The sequence below is a fragment of the Podarcis pityusensis genome, assembly GCF_964106645.2.
Source record: "Podarcis pityusensis genome assembly, chromosome: 9".
NCBI classification, from domain to species: domain Eukaryota; kingdom Metazoa; phylum Chordata; class Lepidosauria; order Squamata; family Lacertidae; genus Podarcis; species Podarcis pityusensis.
Window position 1 is genome coordinate 63,228,345 of NC_138034.1, and position 25,870 is coordinate 63,254,214.

The 25,870-nt window shown below is 45.6% G+C and overlaps 1 protein-coding gene and 2 long non-coding RNA genes across 10 annotated transcripts in view; 2 read left to right on the forward strand and 1 right to left on the reverse strand.

Moving 5' to 3' along the window:
- Window positions 1–10,453, forward strand: part of MAPK10 (mitogen-activated protein kinase 10) — a 236,496-nt gene extending 226,043 nt beyond the window's left edge. For 7 of the 8 annotated variants that reach the window (XM_081020953.1, XM_081020954.1, XM_081020952.1 and 4 more), the window contains 3 exons: window positions 6,462–6,525; window positions 7,219–7,296; window positions 10,142–10,453. In XM_081020953.1, coding sequence (XP_080877079.1) covers window positions 6,462–6,525; window positions 7,219–7,296; window positions 10,142–10,284 — 285 coding nt within the window. In that variant the 3' untranslated portion in view covers window positions 10,285–10,453. Of the gene's footprint in view, window positions 1–6,461; window positions 6,526–7,218; window positions 7,297–10,136 lie in introns of all 8 variants that reach the window. The other variant, XM_081020959.1, reaches the window with a different exon arrangement.
- A 1,727-nt stretch (window positions 10,454–12,180) lies between these two features.
- LOC308485454 lies at window positions 12,181–12,857 on the reverse strand. Its single transcript, XR_013990519.1, has 2 exons — window positions 12,753–12,857; window positions 12,181–12,385 (listed from the first exon to the last, which is right to left on the reverse strand). It is a non-coding gene; the product is annotated as an uncharacterized lncRNA (long non-coding RNA).
- Window positions 12,858–15,526: 2,669 nt separating this feature from the next.
- LOC308485465 lies at window positions 15,527–16,186 on the forward strand. Its single transcript, XR_013990535.1, has 2 exons — window positions 15,527–15,637; window positions 15,970–16,186. It is a non-coding gene; the product is annotated as an uncharacterized lncRNA (long non-coding RNA).
- The last annotated feature ends 9,684 nt before the right edge of the window (window positions 16,187–25,870 follow it).

Consider the following 25,870-nt stretch of genomic DNA (forward strand, 5'->3'; position numbering starts at 1 on the left):
CTATTTGTTTACTGCCTTTGCACAAAAATCAGTGCTGAAAGTGGTTAATAATAATAATAATAATAATAATAATAATAATTTATTTATACCCATCTGGCTGGGTTTCCCCAGTCACTCTAGGCAGCTTCCAGCAAAAGATTAAAAGTACATTAAAACATCAGTCATTAAAAACTTCCCTATACACAAACAAAACACCACACAAACAAAACTTCCCCTTCACAATAAAACACCAGAAAATCAACAATTAGAAGGATAACTCAAAATAGTGGCGATAATAAAACAGCAACGTAAGACCATGTAGAAAAACGGCATAAAAAGAAACAACATTATGGTACTATTAATGGCAACAGATGCTAGAAAACTCAAAAAGAAACAGGGGAGTTTGGTTTTACCTTGGTCCTGGAAGTTCTAGTCATTCCTTCTGTGTGTACAACAAATTAGCCAAGAATCAAATTAGTCTGGTCAAGTATCACGGCCTCAGCTTCTCCAGGGCTTCAGTGCCTCTTGGGTGTCACCCACTAAGGTGGCATTAAGGCTTCCAAAGGCCAGGAGGCAGGTAGCTGGGAACACTAATTCTTTGAGGTTACATAATTATGAATGTGCATTGCAGGGAGTGGCAGCAGACTGGAGGGAGTCTCTTACATACAGCTGAAACATGCAGAGACCTCTCTAAACATGGTTGGGAAGATAGTCTGGTCCTGAAATGGACTGGACTGATAAGGCTCTTCAAGATGGGTTCAGAAAGCTTTAGAAACCCACTTCCTTCAGGGCCTGTTGACTGTTTTCGTTTCAATTGCCACTTCCCCAAAAGTTACTCGGGAGGGATATGCATGTAATCCAATGGGCAGCATGTGGAACTAGGACCACTGATTCCTGAATTTGAATCTCTGCTCTGCCATGAAGCTCCCTGGGTGGCCTTGGTCCAGTCAGTGTCTCTCAGCCGAATTTACCTCACACGGTTGTTGTAAGGGCAAGGCACTGCTCTGAGCTCCCTGGGTGAAGTAAGGTCAGCATAGAAATGCGATCGATAAATATCTTGCCCCCTGATCTTTCAGACCTGCTTGGTATGCCTTCCTCCTGCACGATTTTCTTTTTTGTGTGTAGGAGTGCCACTGCACACTAAACTTTGACATTCAAAGCCCCTTTGTCAGCACTCTTCGGCATAGCATCTGGGTTCTTTGCTTGACTGATGATTCCTGCTTGGGCATCTTGGTATTTGAGATAGCTCTGGACAGTGGAGGCCCCAGCTAGGTCATCTGTTCCTCAGCCTTTGAGCCATCCATGAGTGTGTAAATGCATTTTCAATTAAACCTACTAAGGTCTTGTTTATGTCCCAGGAAAATGCTTCAAATGTAGCAGGATCTGTAAAATGTAGTACAGATCTGTAAAATTGTATATTCTGTTCCGTCTTGCAGATATCTGCATTCTCACCCTCAATCTCCATTTTCCATGTACAGTAGTACCTCAGGTTAAGAACTTAATTCGTTCTGGAGGTCTGTTCTTAACCTGAAACTTTTCTTAACCTGAAGCACCACTTTAGCTAATGGGGCCTCCTGCTGCCGCCACGCCGCCGCTGCATGATTTCTGTTCTCATCCTGAAGCAAAGTTCTTAACCCAAGGTACTATTTCTGGGTTAGAGGAGTCTGTAACCTGAAGCGTATGTAACCTGAACCTATGTAACCCGAGGTACCACTGTATTCACAATGATTCTAGGAAAACCTTCTAGTTAATCCCTTTTCTAATGAATCAGCAAAACCTTTCCTGAACCTCTTCTTCTAGGAATGTATATTTTCCTCAACCTCCTTAAGGTTGATCTCACGTTAGAATTTTACATGTGTCAGCATTACAGATCCATGAAGGTCTATTGTGTTCTGCAGTAGCTATCTGCCATTGTAATCAGAAGTGGCCTCTTTGAGCCTGTCCACACCAGAGTTTACGATATGATACAATATGATAATCTTTATTGTCATTGTCCCATACAGAACAATGAAATTGAAAAATCTACATAAGACATTCAAAAACCAACAAGCCTGCTATCCCAGCTATCCCAACCTGGTTAGCCCCCTAAAAACTCTGATACCCCATTTTAAAATACAATATACTCCCATAGAGACTCCTTACACTGCATTTAAAACCAAAATCACATTTGGTTTGAAACTGTTTCTCAGGCAGATAGTTCTAGTCTTTATAACCCTGTACCTTCTTCCAGAAGTCAGAAGCTGAAAGAGATCATTTCCAGGGTGTGTACTATCCTGCGCTATCTTCAGCTTTCTTATGGCACCTGGAAGCATAGATTTGATTTACTGTGTGTTCGCAGCTGTTTGAATTCCCATTTAATCTGCGTAGTCTAAATGACATTGCCCTCAAACAACTCCATGCTTTCCCCTGTAAATTCAGGTTTACCCAATATGGGGACAATCCAATAAATTAGGGAAAATGGGGCTCCAAACCACTTCACTTGAGGTCGAAGACAATTTGTTTCAGTGTTTTGGGGTGAGTGGATCTGCTGTCACTTTCTGCAACCCCCTGTTCATTGCCCAATACATCCTTAAGGCTTCCATTTATTATCCGGCCACATACAATGGAACAGGCAATAATGCAGGAACATTGAGGAAGTGCCACAGAACAACTGATAAAGTACTGGACAGTTTGGTGGTGTGCCACTCCACATCTGACACCAGTCTCATGGCAGCTGCTTATTTGGAGGAAGAAGAGGAGAGGTGATTCAGCAGCAAGATTGGTGCAGTGCAAACACACCAGCAGATGTAGTGGATTGGCTCTGCTGGTGTGTTTGCACTGACCAGGGTTCAGGTGAGTGGTGGCACCCTATCACGCAACCCATCACTGTGCAGCTTTAATGCATCAATGACCTGTTGCTGTATACAGACACAACAGAAAAAAAGCAGTCAGGAGCCCCAAGCTAAAACTGTGCCACATTTTGTGAGTATTTTTGCCTTGGAGATTTGTCTGTAGTTTTAATTAATCTTTGCTATATCGAAATAATCTCTGTAGGCTTCCAGCTGAAGGGAACTGGTCAAGCTGGAAGTCAGTGCTGCCTCAGGACTTTTTGTTTCTGTGGCAACCGTAACCATGGCTACCAACATCTGTTTGGAGCTGTAAGGGGCAAGCATGTTCAAGCTCCTGTGCAAATGAAGCGATTCTCTGAACATGGTGTGCAATTTCCTTCCTAGCTAGAAAGCATTTGTCCAAGTCTGTGGACTCCAATTTTAAGCTAGAAGATTCTCCGATAAAAATGAGTGTGGTAAAGAACTATCTATGGGTGGACAAATTAAGGTACTTCATCAAAAATCATAACTTAGAAATGGGTCCTGGTGTTGTTGTTTTTTAAATTAGTTTTTATTGAAGATTTTTGTGTATGAAACAAACAAATAAGCAAGGAAAGGTACATATAGCAAACTGAATTCCCCCAATCCAACTCTGTAAGTGGCAGAAAAAACTACACTCATTCATTTTCTCACACAAAAAGCCACAAATTCCTGCACCTCTCCTCCTCAAAGTGAGGATGGGGAATTCCTAAAATAGAACTATACATAGCGGGTGGCACTGTAGTCTAAACCACAGAGCCTCTTTGGCTTGCCGACCAGAAGGTTGGCGGTTCGAATCCCTGCAATGGGGCGAGCTCCCGTTGCTCGGTCCCAGCTCCTGCTAACCTAGCAGTTCAAAAGCATGCCAAAAAGTGCAAGTAGATAAATCGGTCCTTCTCCAGCGGAAAGGTAAACGGTGTTTCTGTGTGCTGCTCTGGTTTCTGTGTTCCGTTGCAGTAGAAGCTGCATAGTCATGCTGGCCACATGACCCGGAAAAACTGTCTGCGGACAAATGCCAGCTCCCTTGGCCTGTAAAGCGAGATGAGCACTGCAACCCCAGATTCGTCTGAGACTGAATTTAACTGTCAGGGGTCCTTTACTTTTACCTTTATATCTCCAACCAAGTGTGCCACATAATCCCATACATCTTAGATTTGAAACGAAACAATGGGTGCACATGGACATAGAAAAATGGGTCCTGTTGATGGAAACCTGGGTTACTGAAGGAGGAAATTGCCCTCTCCTCCTCCTCCTCCTTCTATGTGTACAACTCTAAAAGGTAAAGGTAAAGGGACCCCTGACCATTAGGTCCAGTCGTGACCGACTCTGGGTTTGCGGTGCTCATCTCACTTTATTGGCCGAGGGAGCCAGTGTACAGCTTCCGGGTCATGTGGCCAGCATGACTAAGCCGCTTCTGGCGAACCAGAGCAGCGCATGGAAACGCCGTTTACCTTCCTGCCAGAGCAGTACCTATTTATCTACTTGCACTTTGACATGCTTTCGAACTGCTAGGTGGGCAGGAGCAGGGACCGAGCAACGGGAGCTCACCCCATCGTGGGGATTCGAACTGCCAACCTTCTGATTGGCAAGTCCTAGGCTCTGTGATTTAACCCACAGCACCACCCGCTTTACACATCTACACATGCTTTAGAGACACTCTTTTCTTAATATCACCAATGAAAACTACATCTGAAGGAAAAACAAAGTGCTGTTGTTTTGTTTTTTAGCTGGATGAGACTTCCTACGGGGAGAGGGGAGGAAATGATCATTCTTGAGTTCTGGATTCTTATCCTTTGCCTTACCTCCTCTTTGATGTCCGCCATAGTGGCCCAGCTTACATGGCATAAAATACAGCTCAGCCCTCCCTGATCTCTAGAGTAGGCTGCCTAATGAAGCAGACAACAGCGGCTGCTCTTGTGCAAAGCCACAACCCTCAGTACCCTTGGGTTTTCTGCCTCGCCTGCCCCCCCCAACCCCACGGCCTGTGCTCTTTGCTTTGCCCCTCATTAGCAAATGCAAGATCTAGGCTTGGCAGATTTGCTGAGTGACAGTCTGTCAGACTTGCTCATCTGGATGACCCAGGCTCAATGCCTCTCTGTTGTCATGGGCTATGAAATATACTCGGAGTCAAGAGTGGATTTCATGCTCTTTATTCAGCTCATAGTGATGAGGAGGAATGGAAGTCCCCCCAGAATGTCTGCTTTATATACATTACTTACACAATGGGCCCCACGCGATTGGCTAATTCCAGGATTCACCTGTAGGCCAATAAGGTTGCGGATTCACTTCCACCTGGAGCTGGATTGGGTGGCCCCTGTGGACCACTCAGATTGCTGCATTCTGGGTCATATTGTTCTAGGACCAATCAGACTGCTGCATTCTGAATCCTATTGTTCTAGGACCAATCAGACTGCTGCATTCTGAATCCTATTGTTCTAGGACCAATCAGACTGCTGCATTCTGAATCCTATTGTTCTAAGACCAATCAGACTGCTGCCTTTTGGATCCTATTCAACTCAGTTCATAATAGGCTACTTCTGCGCTCTGCTCTTAACTTGAGCGAGAGAGCTTCGTGATACCAGAACCGGCAGGAAAAAGAAGACTCTGGTTGGGATTTCAAAGGCTTGGCACAACGCAAGAGTCAGACTGATGGGCTGGTTTGCAGGAAGGAAGGGGCACGAGTTCACGAGGAAATCAAAAGACGGGGCTTTAGTAACAATAGAACGAATCTATGGCTGCATATGGAACATGAGAGAAATTCACTAAGAATATTTCTCCACCAGTGCATTCCTGGTGGAATGAGCTGCCCTCTCCTCCCTGCTTATGTTGTTCTGTCCCCCAAAAGCCAAATTGTGGGGCAAGAGGGGCTTGCAGGGGGAGGAGAGGAGGGAAGCCCTGTTGCACTAGCAGAAGGCCTTGCACAGTTTTTCCACTGCAGTAATGGGACTGATTAGTGCAGTCACCTGTTTCTTTCCAGGAAAGTGCTATTTCCATAATCGCAGCCGCCAGGAGGTGGCGTGTTAGACATTTGTATGGAAGTTCCTTCTTATACCCTTTGAGTAGGGGCTATAGCACACCCCCTTTTTCCTGCCCCCCCCCGGCAGGGGAAAGAGATAGACAGAAACGTATTTACATTCCTTTATTTCTGTCTTTGCAGCATTACAAAAGCATGACTGCTCTCTTCAAGCTCCAGCAGTCGAGAGACAAAACTTCCTGTACTTCCTGTACAAGAGCAAAAGGAAGAGCTCATTTTTCACTCTGAGCTAATTCTGGTGCATTGCCCTGTGAACTGACTGTCCCTCTGTTTCCCACGGAACAGTCCTAACATTCCATCATGTGCTGTTTTCAAGCTAGCAGCTCGCGGCTGCATTGCTTCTATATCATAACAGTAACAACCCGATTTAACATTTATGTGCTTTAATCCTGGCATCAAGTCGATGAATGGCCTGCCCGTAATGACTCTTGTCCCTTGGAGCTCCCTCACACTGCAGCGCGGAAAGGACTGCTGCGACAGAAACGGGTCCCTTTTTCCATTTCCTTGATGTTTTGGCGTTGAAACTGTCCCATTACGTCTGGGCTTAAATTCATTTTGTGCTCCTATTCATCTGACCTCTCTTGTGTTTTTTAAATCAACAGCCACCTCCACAGATATACGATAAGCAGCTGGATGAAAGAGAACACACAATCGAAGAGTGGAAAGGTAATCTCATTTTTTTTCAAAAAGGCAGGGGACCTGATGCTTCTCTGAATGTCCTTCTTCTCCGTTTCTTCCCTCATTTTTCTGTTGAGGACCACATCCCCTGGTTCATTCTGCTAGAAGACACATGTAGGTGGGGCAGGACCTGGTGGTGGGTGGAGCCAAAGCCGGTGGGGGGCAGGTCCAGAGCCCAAAGTGGGTGGGGTCACCCTTTTATCTCCTTTTGCCACCAATTTTTCTCTTTCTTCCTTTTCCTCCCCCCCAATAGGCCACCAGAGTAGGAACAGATTATTCTTGCTAGAGGTCTGGTCCATAGCTGTCAACCTTCCCTTTTTTTGAGGGAAATTCCCTTATTCCAGCGCCGTTTCCTGCTGCTATCCCCGATTGTTAGATATCCCATAGACTGTCCCTGGGACATGTGAGGCTGCTGATCCCTTATTTTCAAATCTGAAAGTTGACAGCTATGGTCTAGACTTCTGATCACTTGCGGAGGCCTTCCCCTCCCCCACTTCTTCTTTCATGGCTCCATCATCAGATAAATTGGTAAAAATGGCTGTGGACTAGTAACTTTCACAGACTCCTTTCCAAGGCTGATAATTTATTGAGGTCTTCTATTTGCGCTTTCTTTGAATGGTGCTAGGGGGGAAGCTAGCAACTCCTCCCCAACTTTGTAACTGGCTCTGTTGTCTCTTGCAGAATTAATCTACAAGGAAGTAATGAATTCCGAAGAAAAGACTAAAAATGGTGTAGTAAAAGGACAGCCTTCTCCCTCAGGTACTCATTCCCAGTGAATGACCATTTTGTGCTCGCTGCAAGCTCCATTGTACAGTGATGGATTCTCACCAAAGTGTCTTAATCTGCTGCTATTAATTCAGACATAAGCAGCCGCAGCTTTGAGGCTGAACATTACTTTTAGACAATTTGGTACATGGAACTGAAGATGAATTGCATTAATTGAACTCCAGATTCTTATTTTTCTTTTTTTGGTAAAGGCGGCATGAGAGTCTAGGTTACTGTCAGGACTTTGGATGGATGGACACAGTTGTTTCAAGTCTCTATACTGATTCCATCCATCCATCCATTTATCCATCCATCCATTCCTTTATTATGGCCAATGACCAGCATTTTATTGCATCCATAGATAAATCATTTGGGTTCGTGTACTTGTAGCCAGCCAGTTCCTTAACCATGATTTAAGGATGAGCTGCTCCCTTTCAACTGCATCTCACCCCAAACTGCAAATTCACCCTGCCAAGAATAACCACAGCTAAAGATTATCTTTGCACTTACCTTAATTGTGATTAATGCCAGTCCTGCTTCAGTTCTGAACCTCCAGTCAGAAATCTGCTTGCCAGCTGAGAAACTAATAAATCTCTGTTTTTGTGCTGCCTGTCTGGGACAGGGGGAAATTGTCAAAGACCGGATAAGCTGCAACCCAGCTTAGGTCGCCAGGTTTTTCTGGGCTTATTTAATGGTCACTAGGTCCCCTTTGAACCAGAGTTTAGGAACCATTGTGAGAACAGGATACTGGACTAGATGGGCCTTTGGGCTGACCTAGCAGTGCTGTTCTTGTGTTCTTATGAAGCCAACTAAACATTTGCCTCGCCTGACTCCACCTAGGTACAGTCACAGGTGCAAAGCACCCTCCAAACTGTGCAAGCAATTGGCAAGGACAAGGCACAAAGAAAATTTGATGATAGGTTGCCAGATTAGCAAGGAGCCCAATGGAGTTTTTCAGTGCCACGCACATTGATTTCAGTTCTGGTGACAGAAAGGCGATTCAACAGATTCTTGCAGAGCAGAAAGTGAAAAGCAAAGCATGCAGGTTTGATTTAAGAGCTTCCTGCATGTGCCCGGCGTCATCTTTCTTCAAGATGGAGTGGGTATCAGAATAAATCATGGTCCACAAGCACATCTGTCACACAGATCTGTGTGTGTTGGGTGATTTATGTGTAACAATAACAGAGTTTGCTTGCGTGGGGAAGTAATTTGCAAGGACTAATTAAGTATTGGCTTTCATCTAAAATGGATCATCGCCTAAAATGGAGCATCATGGGTTGGGGGTGGGGCCTCTAGACAAGATCAGGGTGGGTGTTGGGGGCTGCAGGGGAAGAAGAGGAAGCCTCTTTGAACAAGCAAAAGTCTGCTTACGTGATGTTGGAATAGCACCCCTTTTTTCATTTTATTTCCTCAATCTTGATATATTCCAGTGTTTTCCTTCCATTTACATTTTCATTTTCAGCTCCATGCAGTTTGATGGTTTGGGTTGTAGTAAATTTTAATAAGGGATGGGGAAACCAGCTATTTGATGAAGCGATATTTTTTTCTGGGCTACTTTATTTCTCTAATAGGGGTGGGTAGGAGGGAATGTTATCAGTGGAAAACATGAGAATGCTCCATTCAGTCAATTAAAATTAAAGATGGTGGGAGCATGGGGCAGTGAAGGAATGATCTACCAGTGCATTATAACTGGAGAAGAGTAATACAAGTTTGGATATGCAGCCCATTCCTGCAGCAGTCTGTGCCAACATTGCAAGAAATTGTCACATATCTGTGGTTCCCTGAAGACTATGGGAGAACTGCAAAAATGTATAATATAAAAGGCACTTGGATTTTTTTTTTGAGGGTTCACTGGTTGTATTAGAAAAATAAACCTATACAAAGGTATAAATCCCAAACTTCACAAATACAGAATCCTCTCTCTATGTAATTTAGCTCTTAATCTCAGCCACCATAGAAAATGACAGACGCAGCTCTCACCTGGGAAGCCTCTTCCCTCCCAATCTCTCATCTTTGGAGATCTTCACTTCCCCACCTCTCACTCAAGGTCCTCCCACCATATTATATATATATATTTTTGCCACCTTCATGTGGGTCCCCAGTAGCATCCCAGAAGGGGAGATTCCCTGTGGTGCCTCCCCCTAGTGGTGGCTCCTCTGACAATCATCCACTGATAATCATCTGACAAGAAGCCATACTGAGGCCATGCCTCTGAAAACAACAGGCCGGTTTCTTATGTAAGATTTTGTTTTTATGTCTGGAGGATTCTCAAATACAAAATGGGTAGCCTATGCATCTTTTAAGAGTGGGGCATGTGCGTTTAAATGTGCATATATTTTTATTTATTTAAAAAGAAACCATCCTGACAATATAGATGTGGGGTTTGAACAGGATCAGTGGTGTAGCATGGGGGCACGGGAGCGGTTGCCCCAGGTGCAAAATTGTTAGGGGTGCATAATTTCAACGCCCGTTGCTGCCTCAATTCAGCTGTGTGTATTCCGTTGCTGGGCTCTGTTGAAAATGGCTTCTCCATGTGAACCAGGAAGTGACCTCTGTTTGACATGGACGCCATTAGGCATCCAGTTGAATGTGCATGCATACTCCATCTGTCCCCCCCCCCCCCGTGTGGCCCCAGGCTCTGGCAACCCATGCTATGCCACTGAACACGATTAGCGACTGTTTTCCTTCCATTCACACTTTTTTGGATCCTGATCATAATACAGACATACATACATAAATACTGAATTGTGCTGGAGCTGAAGCAACTTCTCTTGTTATCTCTCAAACATTCCCAGGGCTTTCAGGTTGAATCACGCCGGTGTTCATTTTCTTAGCACAGGTGCAGCAGTGAACAGCAGCGAAAGCCTCCCTCCATCCTCATCCGTCAATGACATTTCCTCCATGTCCACAGACCAGACCCTGGCGTCGGACACTGACAGCAGTTTGGAAGCTTCTGCAGGGCCCCTCGGTTGTTGCAGGTGACTAGCCGCCTGCCTGCGAAACCCGACGTTCTTCAGGAGATGATGTAATTTAGGGGAGGGGGGGAAGAATCATTGTGGTCATAAAAGAATTCGATGATGGCAAGGAAGAGAAAAAAAAATTAAAGGAAAAACAAACACACATAATGATTAAATAAAACAAAACCCTTTCAGCCTGCTTCTCTTAAAAGAGTTATGTAAATGCAGCTAAGCTCAAGTGTATATTTAACTTAATAGTTGCTCTGCTTTGGTCTTCTTCCGATGATGCTTACTGCAAAACGAGAAAAAAAGGGGAAAAGGAGCCTTTTTTCATAAATTTTGCAAAACTTTAATGGCTGCAAAACCAGCAACTGCAACTGTCCTTTTTCACGTTGGCATGACAAGGTGGCCAGAACCCCAACCCTTTATGTGTATACATGTGTGCATATCTAACCCTTTCTGCTTCTGTTTTCAGCAGATGTACAGAAAACTGCACATGTATCTCGGTGTACATACATGCAAATATGCATTTGAGGATATATATGCAGCTGTGTGTGTACCTGTATCTAAAGAGCAGGAGTCCATATGTGTGCACACAGCCCGCAAGTAGACAACTGAACCTCCTGGGGGGGTTTTTAAATGCAAATTTCATCTGTAATATAATTCTCATTGTACAGCCTGTTTAGTTGGTCCTTGGGTTAATTTAAATAAGTAGGGAAAAAGTCAAACCGAAGCTCTCTCAGAATCTTGATGATGTAGAGTCCTATATTTCGGCACTGTTTTTAATAGCAGTTTGTTTGGAGGAATAATAGAGGAAGCAAGTTCAGTGGGATTGTCCTTGTTAAATGCTGATGGATTTCGAGTTGTTGTTGTTGTTGTTTGAATGAATATGTATGTTGAGCTAGGGGAGTTGTCAGGAGAGAGGCCTGTTTGTGTGGATGCAGGATTCTGGACTAGATGATTCTCTTGGAACACCAGGGGCTTCTTGGGCACCATATTTCCAGGAACGTCCACTGCCTTGTGTGACTGCGTTCATTTTTTAGATAAAGGCTGTAAGAAATGGATCAAATTGGGTTGGCCAGGGTCAAGCACAGTAATTCCCTAAATGAGGGGAAGTCAGCTTGTAGAAGTTCTGTGAGAGCCAGTGTGGTGTAGTGGTTAAGAGTGGTAGTCTCGTAATCTGGTGAACCGGGTTCGCGTCTCCGCTCCTCCACATGCAGCTGCTGGGTGACCTTGGGCTAGTCACACTTCTCTGAAGTCTCTCAGCCCCACTCACCTCACAGAGTGTTTGTTGTGGGGGAGGAAGGGAAAGGAGAATGTTAGCCGCTTTGAGACTCCTTCGGGTAGTGATAAAGCGGGATATCAAATCCAAACTCTTCTTATCCTTCTTCTTCTTCTTCTTCTTCTTCTTCTTCTTCTTCTTCTTCTTCTTCTTCTTCTTCTTCATCTGATATGGTCCTGGGAATCTATTAGGCAAGAAAGGTTGTAAACTTCTTCTTTTGTAGTAAAACTCATGCTGGTGTTGGGGAGCAGGCTCCTGAATCAAGGCAGAAGTGAAAGATGAATGATATTGAGTGGAGGCAAATAGAACACCTGTGTTTGTTGTTCCCAAACCCTATCATTTATTTGGTCATGATGAAGGACCTCTAGGTGGTCGCAGTCTGGAAGACCTTCACTAGAGAGAGGTTCTCCATAACCAGAACTGTTGCTTATTGGCAGATAGGCTTCTCATTGGGACGGCCTCTCTGTGCATGTAGAATGCTCCAGTTGGAGCGACAAGGCAAGGGAGTCAGATTAAAAGAAAGGGGTGTTTCTAATGTATATTTATTACGTGTATAGCTGTTTAGTGCATCAAAGAAAGGAGGTTTGGAGCAGCACCAACCTAGCCTGTGAACAACTCCAATTCTCTCTTTTTTTAAAAAAATTGCATCTTAACCATTCCCAACATTAATTGGAAGGACAGTGAATGGCTAGCTGCTTTCAGCTTTGCAATTTCCCTCTTTGCTACCTTTTCATTGCAACACATAATCTGAAAATTCCCCAGGCCTACACCAAAAGCGGTTACACAAGCAGTGACCTGACTCGCCCCCAACCCCCGCTCCCCCCGGAAATCAGATATACAGATTCTACAGATACTTGTGTGCATGAATGGATGGCAACCCAACTTTTTTTTTTTTTTTTTTGAGAATCTGAGGTGTCATGTACTACACTATGTTGAAATTTGTCCAGGAGACTAGGAGTCAAAACTTTAGGGATAAACCTCTAAGAGTCAGCCTTTATGCCATAATCAAATGGCACAAAATACGAACACAACTCTTAACATTTATTTTTGGTCAGATGTGAAACCAGCCATTCCTAACATGGCTGAATAGTGTGAAACTAAACTAATTCTTTTTTTTTTTTACTTTTTAAAGCAAGTGCTAATAATGTTTTCATGGAGGCAAATAAACAGATGTGTAAAAAACCAACAACCCACAGTGGCCACAATGTAACCCCTTTGAGTGACACCAGCTAGACCAGGCATGGCCAAACTTGGCCCTCCAGCTGTTTTGGGACTACAGTTCCCATCATTCCTGACCACTGGTCCTGTTAGCTAGGGATGATAGGAGTTGTAGTCCCAAAACAGCTGGAGGGCCAAGTTTGGCCATGCCTGGCCCAGACTGAAGCACACATTCTTTCTCTTCTGAAAGGGGGCCATAAACAAATTTTGAAGCATATCCTTCCTGAAATAGTTATGACCAGACAATTTCATTTCCACTTACTAAATAAAGATGTAGGGCAGGTAGAATTTTCCTTAAATAAAAAGGAACGGAACACTTTTTGTTAGTGCAGTATGTATAGCAGCAATAAGCAAAAAGTCACTACTGCAAAAAATAATAATAACTAAATAAAAATAAATAGCAATATAGGGGGAAATCTATCAATTGCTGCCGGTGCATCACAGTTACCACATGCGTCTTCCATTGAAATGGAAGCCACAAAGCAGCTTTGATTGATTTCCCGCGTATTCTTTCTGAAAGCCATGAAACGATATCTGTGTGTGGCACTAACCTTAACTCAGCCCACATGAAATCCCAATGCACAAGAAATGGCAGTACTTTAATGGGACACAGTAGTGCACTGAGGATGCCACGAAGGCAATAACAGAGAAATGATGCTCTAAGCAATAATGGCAATAATGGCATCTGCTAGCTGTGTATTTTGTTGCCCAGATATAATGGGCAATTTTTTAAAAAGCCACTTTCCACTGTCCACTGTTTTGGTGCTGAGACCACAGGTGACAGGGAGCCTTTTGGAATTGATGACCATTAGCTTGTCAATATCAGAAGCCACAATCCATAACAGCGTTGAAGCATCCAGACTCCAGCACACCAGCTGGTGATACTAAGTTACTCAGGGGCGGGGGGGCGAAATCCCATTGGAGAGTTTCAGAAAACTCTCCTGAATGCGTGGCTGGGGAATAGAATAGCAGATGAAGTTCCATGTAAGTGCCAAGCCATGTTCATTGGGAAAAGATAAAACGAAAGTCAGTAATCTGCAGCCAGCAAGGAAAGACAGATAACCTTGAGATCATAGAGTGTTTACTGAAAACATCGGTTGACTGTACTGCAGCTGTGAAAAGGGCAGATGTGGTGTTAGGAATTATTAGGCAAGAAGCTGGAAACCAAGCAAGCACAGATCCTGAAACTGTTACAGAAATCTGTGGCCCACCCTCATTTAGAGGTGTCATTCTGGCCAACTGACATAACAAAAACGATATAATCAGAATATAGAAAAGAATGAGGGGATCTAAAATATTTTCAAGGGCCTTAGTTTCTTTCTTAGGGTGACATGTCTAAAAAGTTAGGGGGCTTGGCTTAGGGAACAGAAAATGTAGCATGGGCCTGACAGAGACATCTAAAACAATTAATACTTTGGAATAAGCATGTAAATAGAGAAAGTATCTCTTTCTAAATACTGGTGCTTGAGGAAGGTTGGCCGACGGGATCCAGGGAAACTGATTGGCAATGATTCCAACCAAAGAAAAATAAACATTTTTCTAACATAACTAACATACACAGGATGGCTTTTTAAAAGGCTTTAAACACAATTCAAGAGGGTCGTCCATCACTGTTCATCTATCTCGTTGCCATTCAGACATTCTAGTGTATGTAGGTCAGATGAAAAGATGATGAAAGCAAGGGATCGGCAGTTAGTGGGAGTCTGCTGCCTTGCCTTAAATTTAGCTTCTGAAATTTTGTCTGTAAGACACAGTTCTGTAAATTTGGTCCTGCCTATACAAGCGGCAGATGATGAGCCACCCATAATTCGCCCGTTGAAAGATAGCAACCCGGTCAGTGCTGTTGTAGCAGGTCCAGCCTAGAAGGGAGGCCGTAAATAGCCTTGTTAACGCAAAATATATATATATGGAGTGCTGAGACAAAATGGGAGCTGAGAAATGAATGTCATTCCCATGGCACATCTGCCCTTTGACTTTCAGGCTGCACTCTCATATCTGTTCTTCTAAGTCTTGCTGGCCCTATAGCATACCTTCCTCGAGTGCTTTGGCCTGCCTGAATTGCATCTTTGAATTGTAATCATCCATCTTGCTTGGCTGGATGGAGAATGGAGTGGGGTGGAATAGCCTCATGACTTCTGCCTGGCTGCAATGTAGCCTTCTTAGCAATGGTAAGAGGCACATATATTGCCATCCCTCTCCCCAATCACCAGTAGCACTAACCACTAGGAAGGTTTCCTGAAAGGGAATGTTAACCTCAGACAGAAAAGGGTTCCTCACCCCTGTTCAAAGAGGTGGTGCTCTAGGAGATATCCTGATATTTGCATCAAAACCTAAGAGTTGCTGTCTCGGAAGGCAGGGCTAGGCACATTAGATGTATGGCTCATAGCAGCAAGATCCTCAACCCCAGCCAATCACGAATACGTTTTGCTAGTGTTATTGACATTGTTTTTCATTTCCTCAGAATACTCAGGGGTTTCAGCTTTTATTCAGGTGGCAACCTCCCAATTCAACTTGAATGCTTTAGGTGAAAGTTGGCACAAGACTTAAGCCCATACAGCCACCCCCCCCCTTTCTCCCTTCAAATATTTAGAAACATTTTTAAAGTTAGTGGGCTGAATAAAACAAAGGTCCAATAGTGGTGCTTGACATCTCCTACAGGGTTTTTGGTTATTGTGCAGCAGGCGTTATTACAGAAAAACAACTTAGTATCACAGAACTGTAGAGTTGGCAGGGACCAGGGGGGTTGTCTAGATCAACCCCCTACAATTCAGGAATCCTTTGTCCAACATGGGGGCTTGAACCCGAACCCACAGCCCTGAGAGTCCCATGCTCTACCGACTGAGCTAGACTCAAAGTTGCCTTAATTAGCGTCCACTAAGTATACATTTTTTCCCAAGGCTGGTCAACCCAAGAAGCTTTGGAGGCCCTTAATATCCCACTGAACTCACGTTAAGTGACACATGGGGCCCTTCAACTTTAAACAGCAAACCTTTTTTTAAAAAATAGTGCAATGCCCTTGAGTTCAACTCTTAGCATAGTAAGGGAGGGCAACAAATGCAAACCACCTTGGTATTAGTAAAAGAATTAAATGATTCACGCTGGTTTAGTAAAAAGCTATTTTACTGTAAAAAGTAAATCCAGAAATCAAAACTGAACGCTTTGAGAGGTTCTTGAAAATGTTGGTTTATATTGTCCTTTTTTTACTGGAAGAAATGTGCATAATTCAATTGACATTGTATTTGAAGTGAATAAGGAAGTTCCTGTATTGAGTTTTGGCTTTACGAAGCCCGTTAAAATCCCACCTGAAACAAAAATAATAATAATGTCCCACTGAACTAAAGGAAAACTGAGACTGGGCTATAAGTCAGTTGCCTGCTGCCATCTAAAAGCCGCTTTTCCTTTGCTTCGTTACCAGTGCTCCCCCCCCCCCGCAAAAATATGTTTAGGGGTACTCTCATTTTCCTACTCATATTGAAATACTGCCCCTCAATGAGGCCAAACTTAGATTCGCAAAACGTTTACCCCCACGTTCCCCCCAGAAAAAAAGCACTGTGCATTACCATGTGCTGGTGAAAGCTGCACCATTTAAATTTCAGGCTGTTGTGCAGCTATTAAAGGCGCAAAGCCCCCCTGCAAGGAAGAAGGTGGCAAATCTACTCTCAGCTCTTGGGTAAAGCTTTGTAGAAAAGAGTTCCCACCAGTGCTTTTAGGGCATTTTGAAAACGCAACCACCACAATCTTTTTTGTGTATTTCTCACAAACTGCTGGAGAGGTGGCATTTAACTGCCCAGGCTTTGTCACCTGAGTGTAGGGCCAGCTCCTATGAAAGTCCACCATCTATAAAGAAATCTCTGCCTATAAGGCAGCTATGTAGTGCAGTGGGTTAGAGTCTCAGACTAGCGTCAAGGAGATACAAGTTCAACTTCCCATGAATCTCAGTTTTTGACTTGGGGCCAGCCACGAATGCCCAGCCTAAGCTACCTTACCTGCCATTCTGAGAAGAAAATTGGGAGGGCAAAATCACAAGGAAAGGTGGGATATGGATGTAATAAGTACAGCGAAACTCTTCCACTAAATATTCATTTTCTATGTGTAGGGAATTTTATCATTTGTATGCAGTGGTTGGGTCTAGTTCACAGACTTGGAGGTGAAAATGATGAAACAGGGCTAAGGAAAGTAGTTTTGGGAACTTCTTGCAGATCTCCAGGTGGTTTGGAGTAGATTTACCAAATAACTCCCCCTAAATTATACTGCTGGAATGAAGGAATGGGTGGGTGGGTGGGTGAGGAGTATCATTGTGTGGAGCAACTGTGAGTTCAGGTGCCTTAGAATGCTTTGATTCTAAGTGTTTATCTTTTGCACCTGGCTACAGTTGGTGTCCCTCAGGTTCTGGTAAAAGGAAAGCCAATTCTCCAGGCCTCTGTTCATTCCTGAAATAGAGGACTCTTTTAAGAGGACAAGGGTTCCTATATTTGTCCCAGCTTTGCAGAAGTCGCAGATGAAACTTTTACCACCTCTGCAGCCTCACAGTAAGAAAATTTAACCTGCTTTCTTAGTTCATTGGAATTGTTCTGGAAACTCTGTTCTCGGTTGTGTCTGACTTGAATGGTCTTGTAGAGAAGGCTACTGGCCAAGTATGTATTTTACAAGAAGAATTAGATTTTGTATGGCTAGTTTGGGAAGCATACTGGTTTAGTATGGCTTATTTTTAAGAAAAGGAAGCCGGTAGTTTTGCTAGGTATGTGCAAATGTTTGGTCTCTTGATGGGCTGCTAAATTTAATGAGTTTGCCTTTTTTTAAGACTGGAAATTGTCCATATAATATTGACTAGAACCCTGCACTGTCAAGAGTCTGATGGTTGAGCTGGTTTGAATTTCAAAGGATGGTTTTAATGAAGGGAGGGTAACACAGTGGACTTGAATTATTTCACAGATGTGTAAGAACTTAATGAGGAAAAAGCTTTTTGGGCCAAGGGGAGGGAAGAAATGTGTCTTTTTCCAACTGATGAGTTGGAGAAAAATAGCCCTGCTCATATGATATACTAGATCTCATTTTCTTATAAAAAGAATGCTTGGCTCATGGGCTGTGTTATTCAAACTTCATTTCTGTTCAGAAATGAAAAATGGGAGCCTGTAGTCAATGGTCCATCTACTTTTGGAATAGCTTCTGTAAAGTCAATAACTCCAAAGAGCTGCACAGATTGAGGCTTAACTAGTTTCTGGAGCGCTGCCTTAAACGGGAGAACTTTGATTTGAAACAGCTTATTCCCATCTTATATAATTATTAACAATTTAAGGCACCTTTTATATGTTGAAAGTAATAGTCTGAGCTCAGCAGACCCTGTGAGATTGGTGGCGAGATTCTTAATTTAAAGAACGGTGAGAATGTGCTTGTCTAAAGACCAAACTAGACATGACTGTAATTGCATGATTAGATTTAACGTGCCTGGTTTGAGAATTTTTAAATAGCAGCCAGGGTGGTGGGAAATAGGGAAGGGGATGAATTTGGCACTTTGTCAAATTCAGGGGGTTAACCCTATCTGCCTGTGTAGCAGTCCCAATGAAGACGACACACACGGAATCTGCTCTCTTCCCCCTTGTTTCTTTGCAATTAAAGAATTACATTCACATCTTATTTGAGTGGCATTTGTGGAGAGGAGAATCCCCCTCCCCAGATTTTTGTGATCTTCAGTGGCCAAGAGAAATTTCTACATGGCATATGTGCATATGGCAGAGGGTTGTCTCAGTCCCCCCCCCTTTCTTTTTCATTGTTAAAGTTTTGCCATTGCTTGAAGATCTGGCGCGCTGTTCCCAGGGGGCATTCTTGGTTACTGTTTTTAACACAATTGCCCCCCAACTCCTGCTCCCTCATACCTGTTATGGTAAGTCCCCTGGCAATTCCTCCAATTCACCCAGAACCCTCCACCCCAGTTTCACAGGAGACAAATGACTCTGTAAAAGAGTATGTGTGTTGGCATGTGTGTGAGGGGGAACGGATGACTTTTAGCCAAGTCTTCTTCAATTAAGCTTTCATGGCTCTAAAACAATTTCAATTTATGTACCCTTTGACTGGATTGTGGTTTGGGTTTCCCATCTTGAAAAGAATAGGGAAGGGGATAAAATTGCCCTGAGAAGGAATATTATAAATCAAAAGACACATTGAGACACCTCCAAAGAAAAGGAGAGTCAAAATATCCAAAGGTGTTCCTTCTAATAATTTCAAAATTTAGGGCATTTTTATAAGTGACACCCCTTTACTCCCAAGTTGATCATTTGTGCCGGTGTTTTTAATGCAAAGTAGGGTAGGGGCGCGAGCTAGTTATTAAATCCATGTCCATTCAAGCAAATGCAAGACTTAAATTTCGATTTCAGGCGTGGGAAATGCAAAAGGCGAGTTTTGTGTTTTGGGGTAGGAATTTACTCTTTCTTTCCGTCCCTTTCAAAAATCCATTTGCCTATCCTTTAATTCCTGGATTGACATTACAGTTTTGTCTTGGCATTGCTTTGGGACTATAATTAGGAAACAGGGACACCTCTCCCCCCCAAAAAAAAATTCCGGCTGTAGTTGTATACAACAACGTGTTGCGTGTGACTGGTATTCCAAGTGAGAGTGCAGGCATGTGCACTGCACTGCGTACACTCATAAAATATACAACTGCGTTCTGTCAGTGTGCATGGATATCTCCTACTGGATTGGGGTGTATGAATTTTGTAAGGGTAACTAAGTTAGTTCTTGGTATGAGCTTTCGTGTGCACACGAAAGTGTGCTTGCACACGAAAGCTCATACCAAGAACTAACTTAGTTGGTCTTAAAGGTACGTGTATCTGAAGAAGTGTGCTTGCACACGAAAGCTCATACCAAGAACTAACTTAGTTGGTCTTAAAGGTACTACTGGAAGGATTTTTTTTATTTTGTAAGGGTAGTCCTTTATCCCTGAAACAGTCATGGATGCTTTCCCAAGGTGAATATCAGCAATCCTGTATAGACACAGGTAGCTCTGCTGGGCAAATGTGCCACCTTTTGTAACCCTGTCTTGAGTCTTCCAACCCTTGACTCTTACAATGTGCTTTAGCATAATGAAGCTCAAAGAAAGAGCAAAAGACCTGCATTTTCAAGGCTTGGTTCTCAGCATCTTCAGATAATAGCAGGAGCTGGCCTGAGGTCCTAGACAACAGCTAGTCAGAGTAGGTCTCCCTGAAGCAGACAGATAACCTGACTCAGTTTAAGGCAGCTCTCTGATACTGGCTTCAGTGGAACTAGACGGCCTTTGGACAGCTTTAAAAATTTGGCCCTGAGAAAACGAGATTCACTAAATGCAACAAATCGGTTGCTTTTGGTTGAGCAGGGCTGTACATTTCTCCTACATAGTAAGATTCATAGTATGTAAATATCCATACTGATTTTTCTCCCTCTCTCTTTGTAACTTGTCTGTAACAATCCATCACTCTGTCTGTATTTCTCAAAGACCACTGTACACCTCCATATGGTTCCCCCGATCGTTTCCTCTGTTGGCATTCGGCCGATAAGGAAAAGGGTCGGGGGCTTCAATATGTATATAGAGAATTATGTATATTTAGTAAATTTGAGTAAGTGGGACTTACGGCCAGTAATACATTTTGCAACAATGGTACCAGGATCTTCCCAACCCGACTAGCGAAACCAAACTGTTCACCTTGCCATGTCCATCCTGTAATAAGACCTAAGTTGCACCCGCCTGTAGTTCTGCATGATTGGACTTCCAAATATAATTCACAATGACCAGGAGTGTAACTTCTCAGTGTTGATAAAAGTAGTTTTTATATCTCTATATATATGCGGAGAAAAAACACACACAAAACAAAGAGCCACTGTTCAGCATCAAGAATGGAAGAGGAAGAAGTGTCCAACTCCATTGCAAGGTCTTAGTTTTGAACGTGATAAGTAAACAACCTGTGAGTATGGATGAACTGACAAATGTGACATTTGATAAGGAAATGAACCTCATTACATTTTGTTTACTTCTTCAGTCGTTTTTACTTTCTACCTTTCATTGTTTCCTGTGGGTGGTACGAGGGGGAACGGAGGGGTCTTGGCTTTGTTCATCAACCTTTTGTGGATCAATGTTGAGTCGATGCATTCTGACTTCTGTTTGTTTTGAGTTATTAAAAGCAGAAGGGAATCTATTTTCCCCTTTGTGCCAAAAAAAGAAAAAAAAACACCTTTTGGAGTTCTTGTCTAAATACTTTGTCTCGTTGTTTTGATTCTTTGGGGTCATGTTCTGTGCACAGGTTTAAATATACACAATTTTCGATAGAGATTCAAATGTATAGCTTTTCCAACAAATCTGCGGAGCACAGGGGAGCATCACTTTTGGCCACACAACAACAATAATAATAGAATTTTATTATAATAATTATTTCTACCCTGCCCATCTGACTGGGTTGCCCCAGCAATCCTGGACAGCTTCTGAAATATATAGAAACATAATAAAACATTAAACATTAACACACACACACACACACAGAGAGAGAGAGAGAGAGAGAGAGAGAGAGAGAGAGAGATTGACTTACAACATAAAAAAACTTAAGTAAAATGAAAAAACTACACATATAAATATAAAATACAAAGTACAGCAACAGACACCAGAAGCACAGCAACAAAGAAAGCAGCAATAAAGCCAGAGAAACCAACCATCACTTTAAACCAAACAACTGATGAAACAAAATGATTTTCAAAGAGTGTTGTAATAGCTGTAGCATGGTGAAGGAGTTCTGTGGCCTAGGCCAGCTTTCCCCAATATGGTTCCCTGTATATGTTTTGCACTCCAACTCTGGTCATCCCTGATAATTGTCCATGCTGGCTGGAACTGATGAGAGTTGGAGTCCAAAACATCTGGAGGACATCAAATTGAGGAAGCCTAGGCACTGCAATGAAGGAAAAAAAGCCCCAGCTCATATATTACTGTCAATCATACTTCTGGTGGTGATGGGACATGGAGGAGAGCCTCCATGGAAGATTCAGTGGGCAAGCTAACTCATTCACAGTAGGAGGCAGATGTTTAGATAATCTGGTTTCAAAATGTATGGGTCTCTAAAAGTCATAAACAGCATTACAGTGGTACCTCAAGTTACATACGCTTCAGGTTACAGACTCCACTAACCCAGAAATAGTACTTCGGGTTAAGAACTTTGCTTCAGGATGAGAACAGAAATCACGCGGTGGCGGCATGGCAGCAGCAGGAGGCCCCATTAGCTAAAGTGGTGCTTCAGGTTAAGAAAGCGTGTTCTCCTTCATGGAGAGCACGTGTTGCGGTGGGGTCTGCTGAGCCACCCCTCTCTTACCAGGCAGGGTCTCTAAAGATGGCCTGGGACAGTGATTGGTTCACTGGGTTGCTGGGGTAAAAGTTATGTTGCAATTTTGGTGGGAGGGGTAAAATGTTTAAATACTCTGCACGCAGCCTGGAGCTTTCTCTTTGCTGCGTGCAACGGATCACCCGCCCACCCGCCCTTGAGTAAGGGGTTGTTGCATTGACCTTGCTATGCCTGTCATGGGGTCGTCTGCCATTGGGGCAGGGGCCTGGTAGGAATTTTGTCCATCTGGCTGATTGGCTGGGCCATTTGGTTTTTGCCTACTGCGTAGCAAATCGTCACAACTTGTAAGGTTGCGGTTAGGCATTGGTTATAAATTGGTGGAGGAGGGGTTAGGATAGGCTGGGCCTGCCCCTCCATGGTTGCTGTGGAAAGGGAATTCCGTTAAAGGAATCCTGGGGCTTGCCATCTTTTCGTCCAATCCCTGGAATGGGACTAGGGCCGGCAAGCCTTCAGGGAGCATGCGGATGAGAATTGAGGGTCTGTGACTCAGCTCCATTTCTCTCCGACTTGCTTTCCCCCGCACTGTCTTTCGGTGGTGCCCGGAAGTCAGTTCTGTCCCCAGGCGGGGGGACAGATAGTCTTAACCAATGCCTAAACAACCACTCACGGTTTTGTATTTAAATAAAGTTGTGGCCAAAATTATGCCAAAAACCTTAAACAAAAATTAAGTGTGCGTTGTGAGTTATTTGGGGGGTGGCTTGGGGACCTCGACACGCAACAGTTTCAGGTTAAGAACAGACCTCCGGAACGAATTAAGTACTTAACCCGAGGTACCACTGTATGAGTGTTAAATGAACTGGGAATAATACAACGCATGACTCTTAATAGCAGTTGCCGCAGCATTCTGTACCCGCTTCAATTTTTACACATATTTCAAAGAGCGTTATGGTAGTCCGACCTGGATGTGTGATAATGACCAGATCTGCCTTCTCCATGGAAAGGCACAGGTGGTTCACCAAAAGAAGTTGTGGAAAAATGCTCCCAGCCACGATCTAATCACACAGGAGCAAAGCCAGACATCAAGCCGTGGGGCTCATCCTTCAGTGGCAGTGCACCCCTGTCCAAAACTGTCCCACTTTGCAGTGAGGCAAGGCTGCGGCTCGACGCATTACAAGTTGTGGCTCAAGCTGGGTGCAAAGTGAGGCAAGGTTCAGTCTGGTTTCAAGGTTCAGGCTGCGCTATAGGAACACAGAGCTCTGGTGCTTCTTTTCAGCAATAAATATACTGAGACACAGCCCTATATCGTGGCAGCTGCTGTATTCCAGTTGTTAGCCCTGCTCACACTGGAATGTGCTTTTTCAGGTAGAGGTCTAACCTGTTCTTCTGGTCTCCTATTGCAACAAAGCAGGGTCACCTCTGGTCTTCTGCATTGGAACACAAGGATGGTTGTGCCACTTCCTCAGCCCAGAAGACCACCAGCACCACAGGCTCCTCTGCTGGAAGCGTATTTAGAGCTGGCACTACAGATTCCTTGACTTCATCCCCTAGAGAAGGGGAGCCTAACTCTAGGGTCATGACAAAAACAGGCTAGATGCCCAACCCTCAACCAACTTCCCTATTGGCCAAAAGCATGGAAGTTTGCTGCACAAGAAACTACTCTAGATTACAGTACCAATCTTACCACTTGACAAGGCAGAACAGTCAGTAGAGTGTGGTCCATTCATTCTAACTGGGCACTGCTCTGCCAACCTTAGTCTGCCCTCAACCAGCCTACCCCACACCCATTGTACTTACAACCAGTCATGGAACTAGTTCCCTGTGGTGTAGTGGTTAAGAGCAGTAGACTCGTAATCTGGTGAACCGGGTTCGCGTCTCCGCTCCTCCACATGCAGCTGCTGGGTGACCTTGGGCTAGTCACACTTCTTTGAAGTCTCTCAGCTCCACTCACCTAACAGAGTGTTTGTTGTGGGGGAGGAAGGGAAAGGAGAATGTTAGCCGCTTTGAGACTCCTTCAGGTAGTGATAAAGCAGGATATCAAATCCAAACTCTTCTTCTTCTTCTTCTATCTGCCATTGGCTCTGGTCCCACCTACTGTTGGTCTCCCTGCCTTTTGCCCTACTGATCCCATTGGGCACCAGTCACAAAACATGTTGTATAGAGTTGTCTGAAGGTGGTAAGCTTTGTGTAGAGATGGACGGGGCTGTGCTTGCAAGAAGTGTTTGAGCTGTTCAGTACTCTGGTCTAGCGCTGCAAGCCTAAGCACATAGCCGCAGTTCCATGGATGGTGATGATCCTGTTAGGCTGTTGCACACTAGTACCGTATTTTTCGCTCTATAGGACGCACTTTTCCCCCTCCAAAAATGAAGGGGAAATGTGTGTGCGTCCTATGGAGCGAATGCAGGCTTTCCCGGGCTTTTTGCAGCTCCGCGCCACCCTCCAGACCCCCGCGCGAAGCCGCGCGGGGCTCCGGAGGGTGGCGCGGAGCTGCCTGCGCCCCAGGGCTTCCTGCAGCTCCGCGCCACCCTCCCGATCCCGGCGCGAAGCTGCGCGGGGCTCCGGAGGGTGGCGCGGAGCTGCCTGCGCTCCAGGGCTTTTTGCAGCTCCGCGCCACCCTCCAAACCCCCGCGCGAAGCCGCGCGGGGCTCCGGAGGGTGGCGCGGAGCTGCCTGCGCCCCAGGGCTTCCTGCAGCTCCGCGCCACCCTCCCGATCCCGGCGCGAAGCTGCGCGGGGCTCCGGAGGGTGGCGCGGAGCTGCCTGCGCTCCAGGGCTTTTTGCAGCTCCGCGCCACCCTCCAGACCCCCGCGCGAAGCCGCGCGGGGCTCCGGAGGGTGGCGCGGAGCTGCCTGCGCCCCAGGGCTTCCTGCAGCTCCGCGCCACCCTCCCGATCCCGGCGCGAAGCCGCGTGGGGCTCCGGAGGGTGGCGCGGAGCTGCCTGCGCCCCAGGGCTTTTTGCAGCTCCGCGCCACCCTCCAGACCCCCGCGCGAAGCTGCGCGGGGCTCCGGAGGGTGGCGCGGAGCTGCCTGCGCCCCAGGGCTTTTTGCAGCTCCGCGCCATCCTCCAGACCCCCGCGCGAAGCTGCGCGGGGCTCCGGAGGGTGGCGCGGAGCTGCCTGCGCTCCAGGGCTTTTTGCAGCTCCGCGCCACCCTCCAGACCCCCGCGCGAAGTCGTGCGGGGCTCCGGAGGTTGGCGCGGAGCTGCCTGCGCCCCAGGGCTTCCTGCAGCTCCGCGCCACCCATCCGATCCCGGCGCGAAGCTGCGCGGGGCTCCGGAGGGTGGCGCGGAGCTGCCTGCGCTCCAGGGCTTTTTGCAGCTCCGCGCCACCCTCCAAACCCCCGCGCGAAGCCGCGCGGGGCTCCGGAGGGTGGCGCGGAGCTGCCTGCGCCCCAGGGCTTCCTGCAGCTCCGCGCCACCCTCCCGATCCCGGCGCGAAGCTGCGCGGGGCTCCAGAGGGTAGCGCGGAGCTGCCTGAGCTCCAGGGCTTTTTGCAGCTCCGCGCCATCCTCCAGACCCCCGCGCGAAGCCGCGCGGGGCTCCGGAGGGTGGCGCGGAGCTGCCTGCGCCCCAGGGCTTCCTGCAGCTCCGCGCCACCCTCCCGATCCCGGCGTGAAGCCGCGCGGGGCTCGGGAGGGTGGCGCGGAGCTGCCTGCATTCCGAAGCCTGGTGCGCACTGAAGAGCGCGTCCGGGCTTCGCGCACCTCTCCACAAGCCTGGGGAGACCGGCTCGGTTCCCTAGGCTTGCGGATAGCAGGCTGTTCTGGGGGCTGGGGTCGGGGGAAGCTCGGGCTTCCCCCGCGCCTGCCCCGTGCCTGGGGAGGGAAT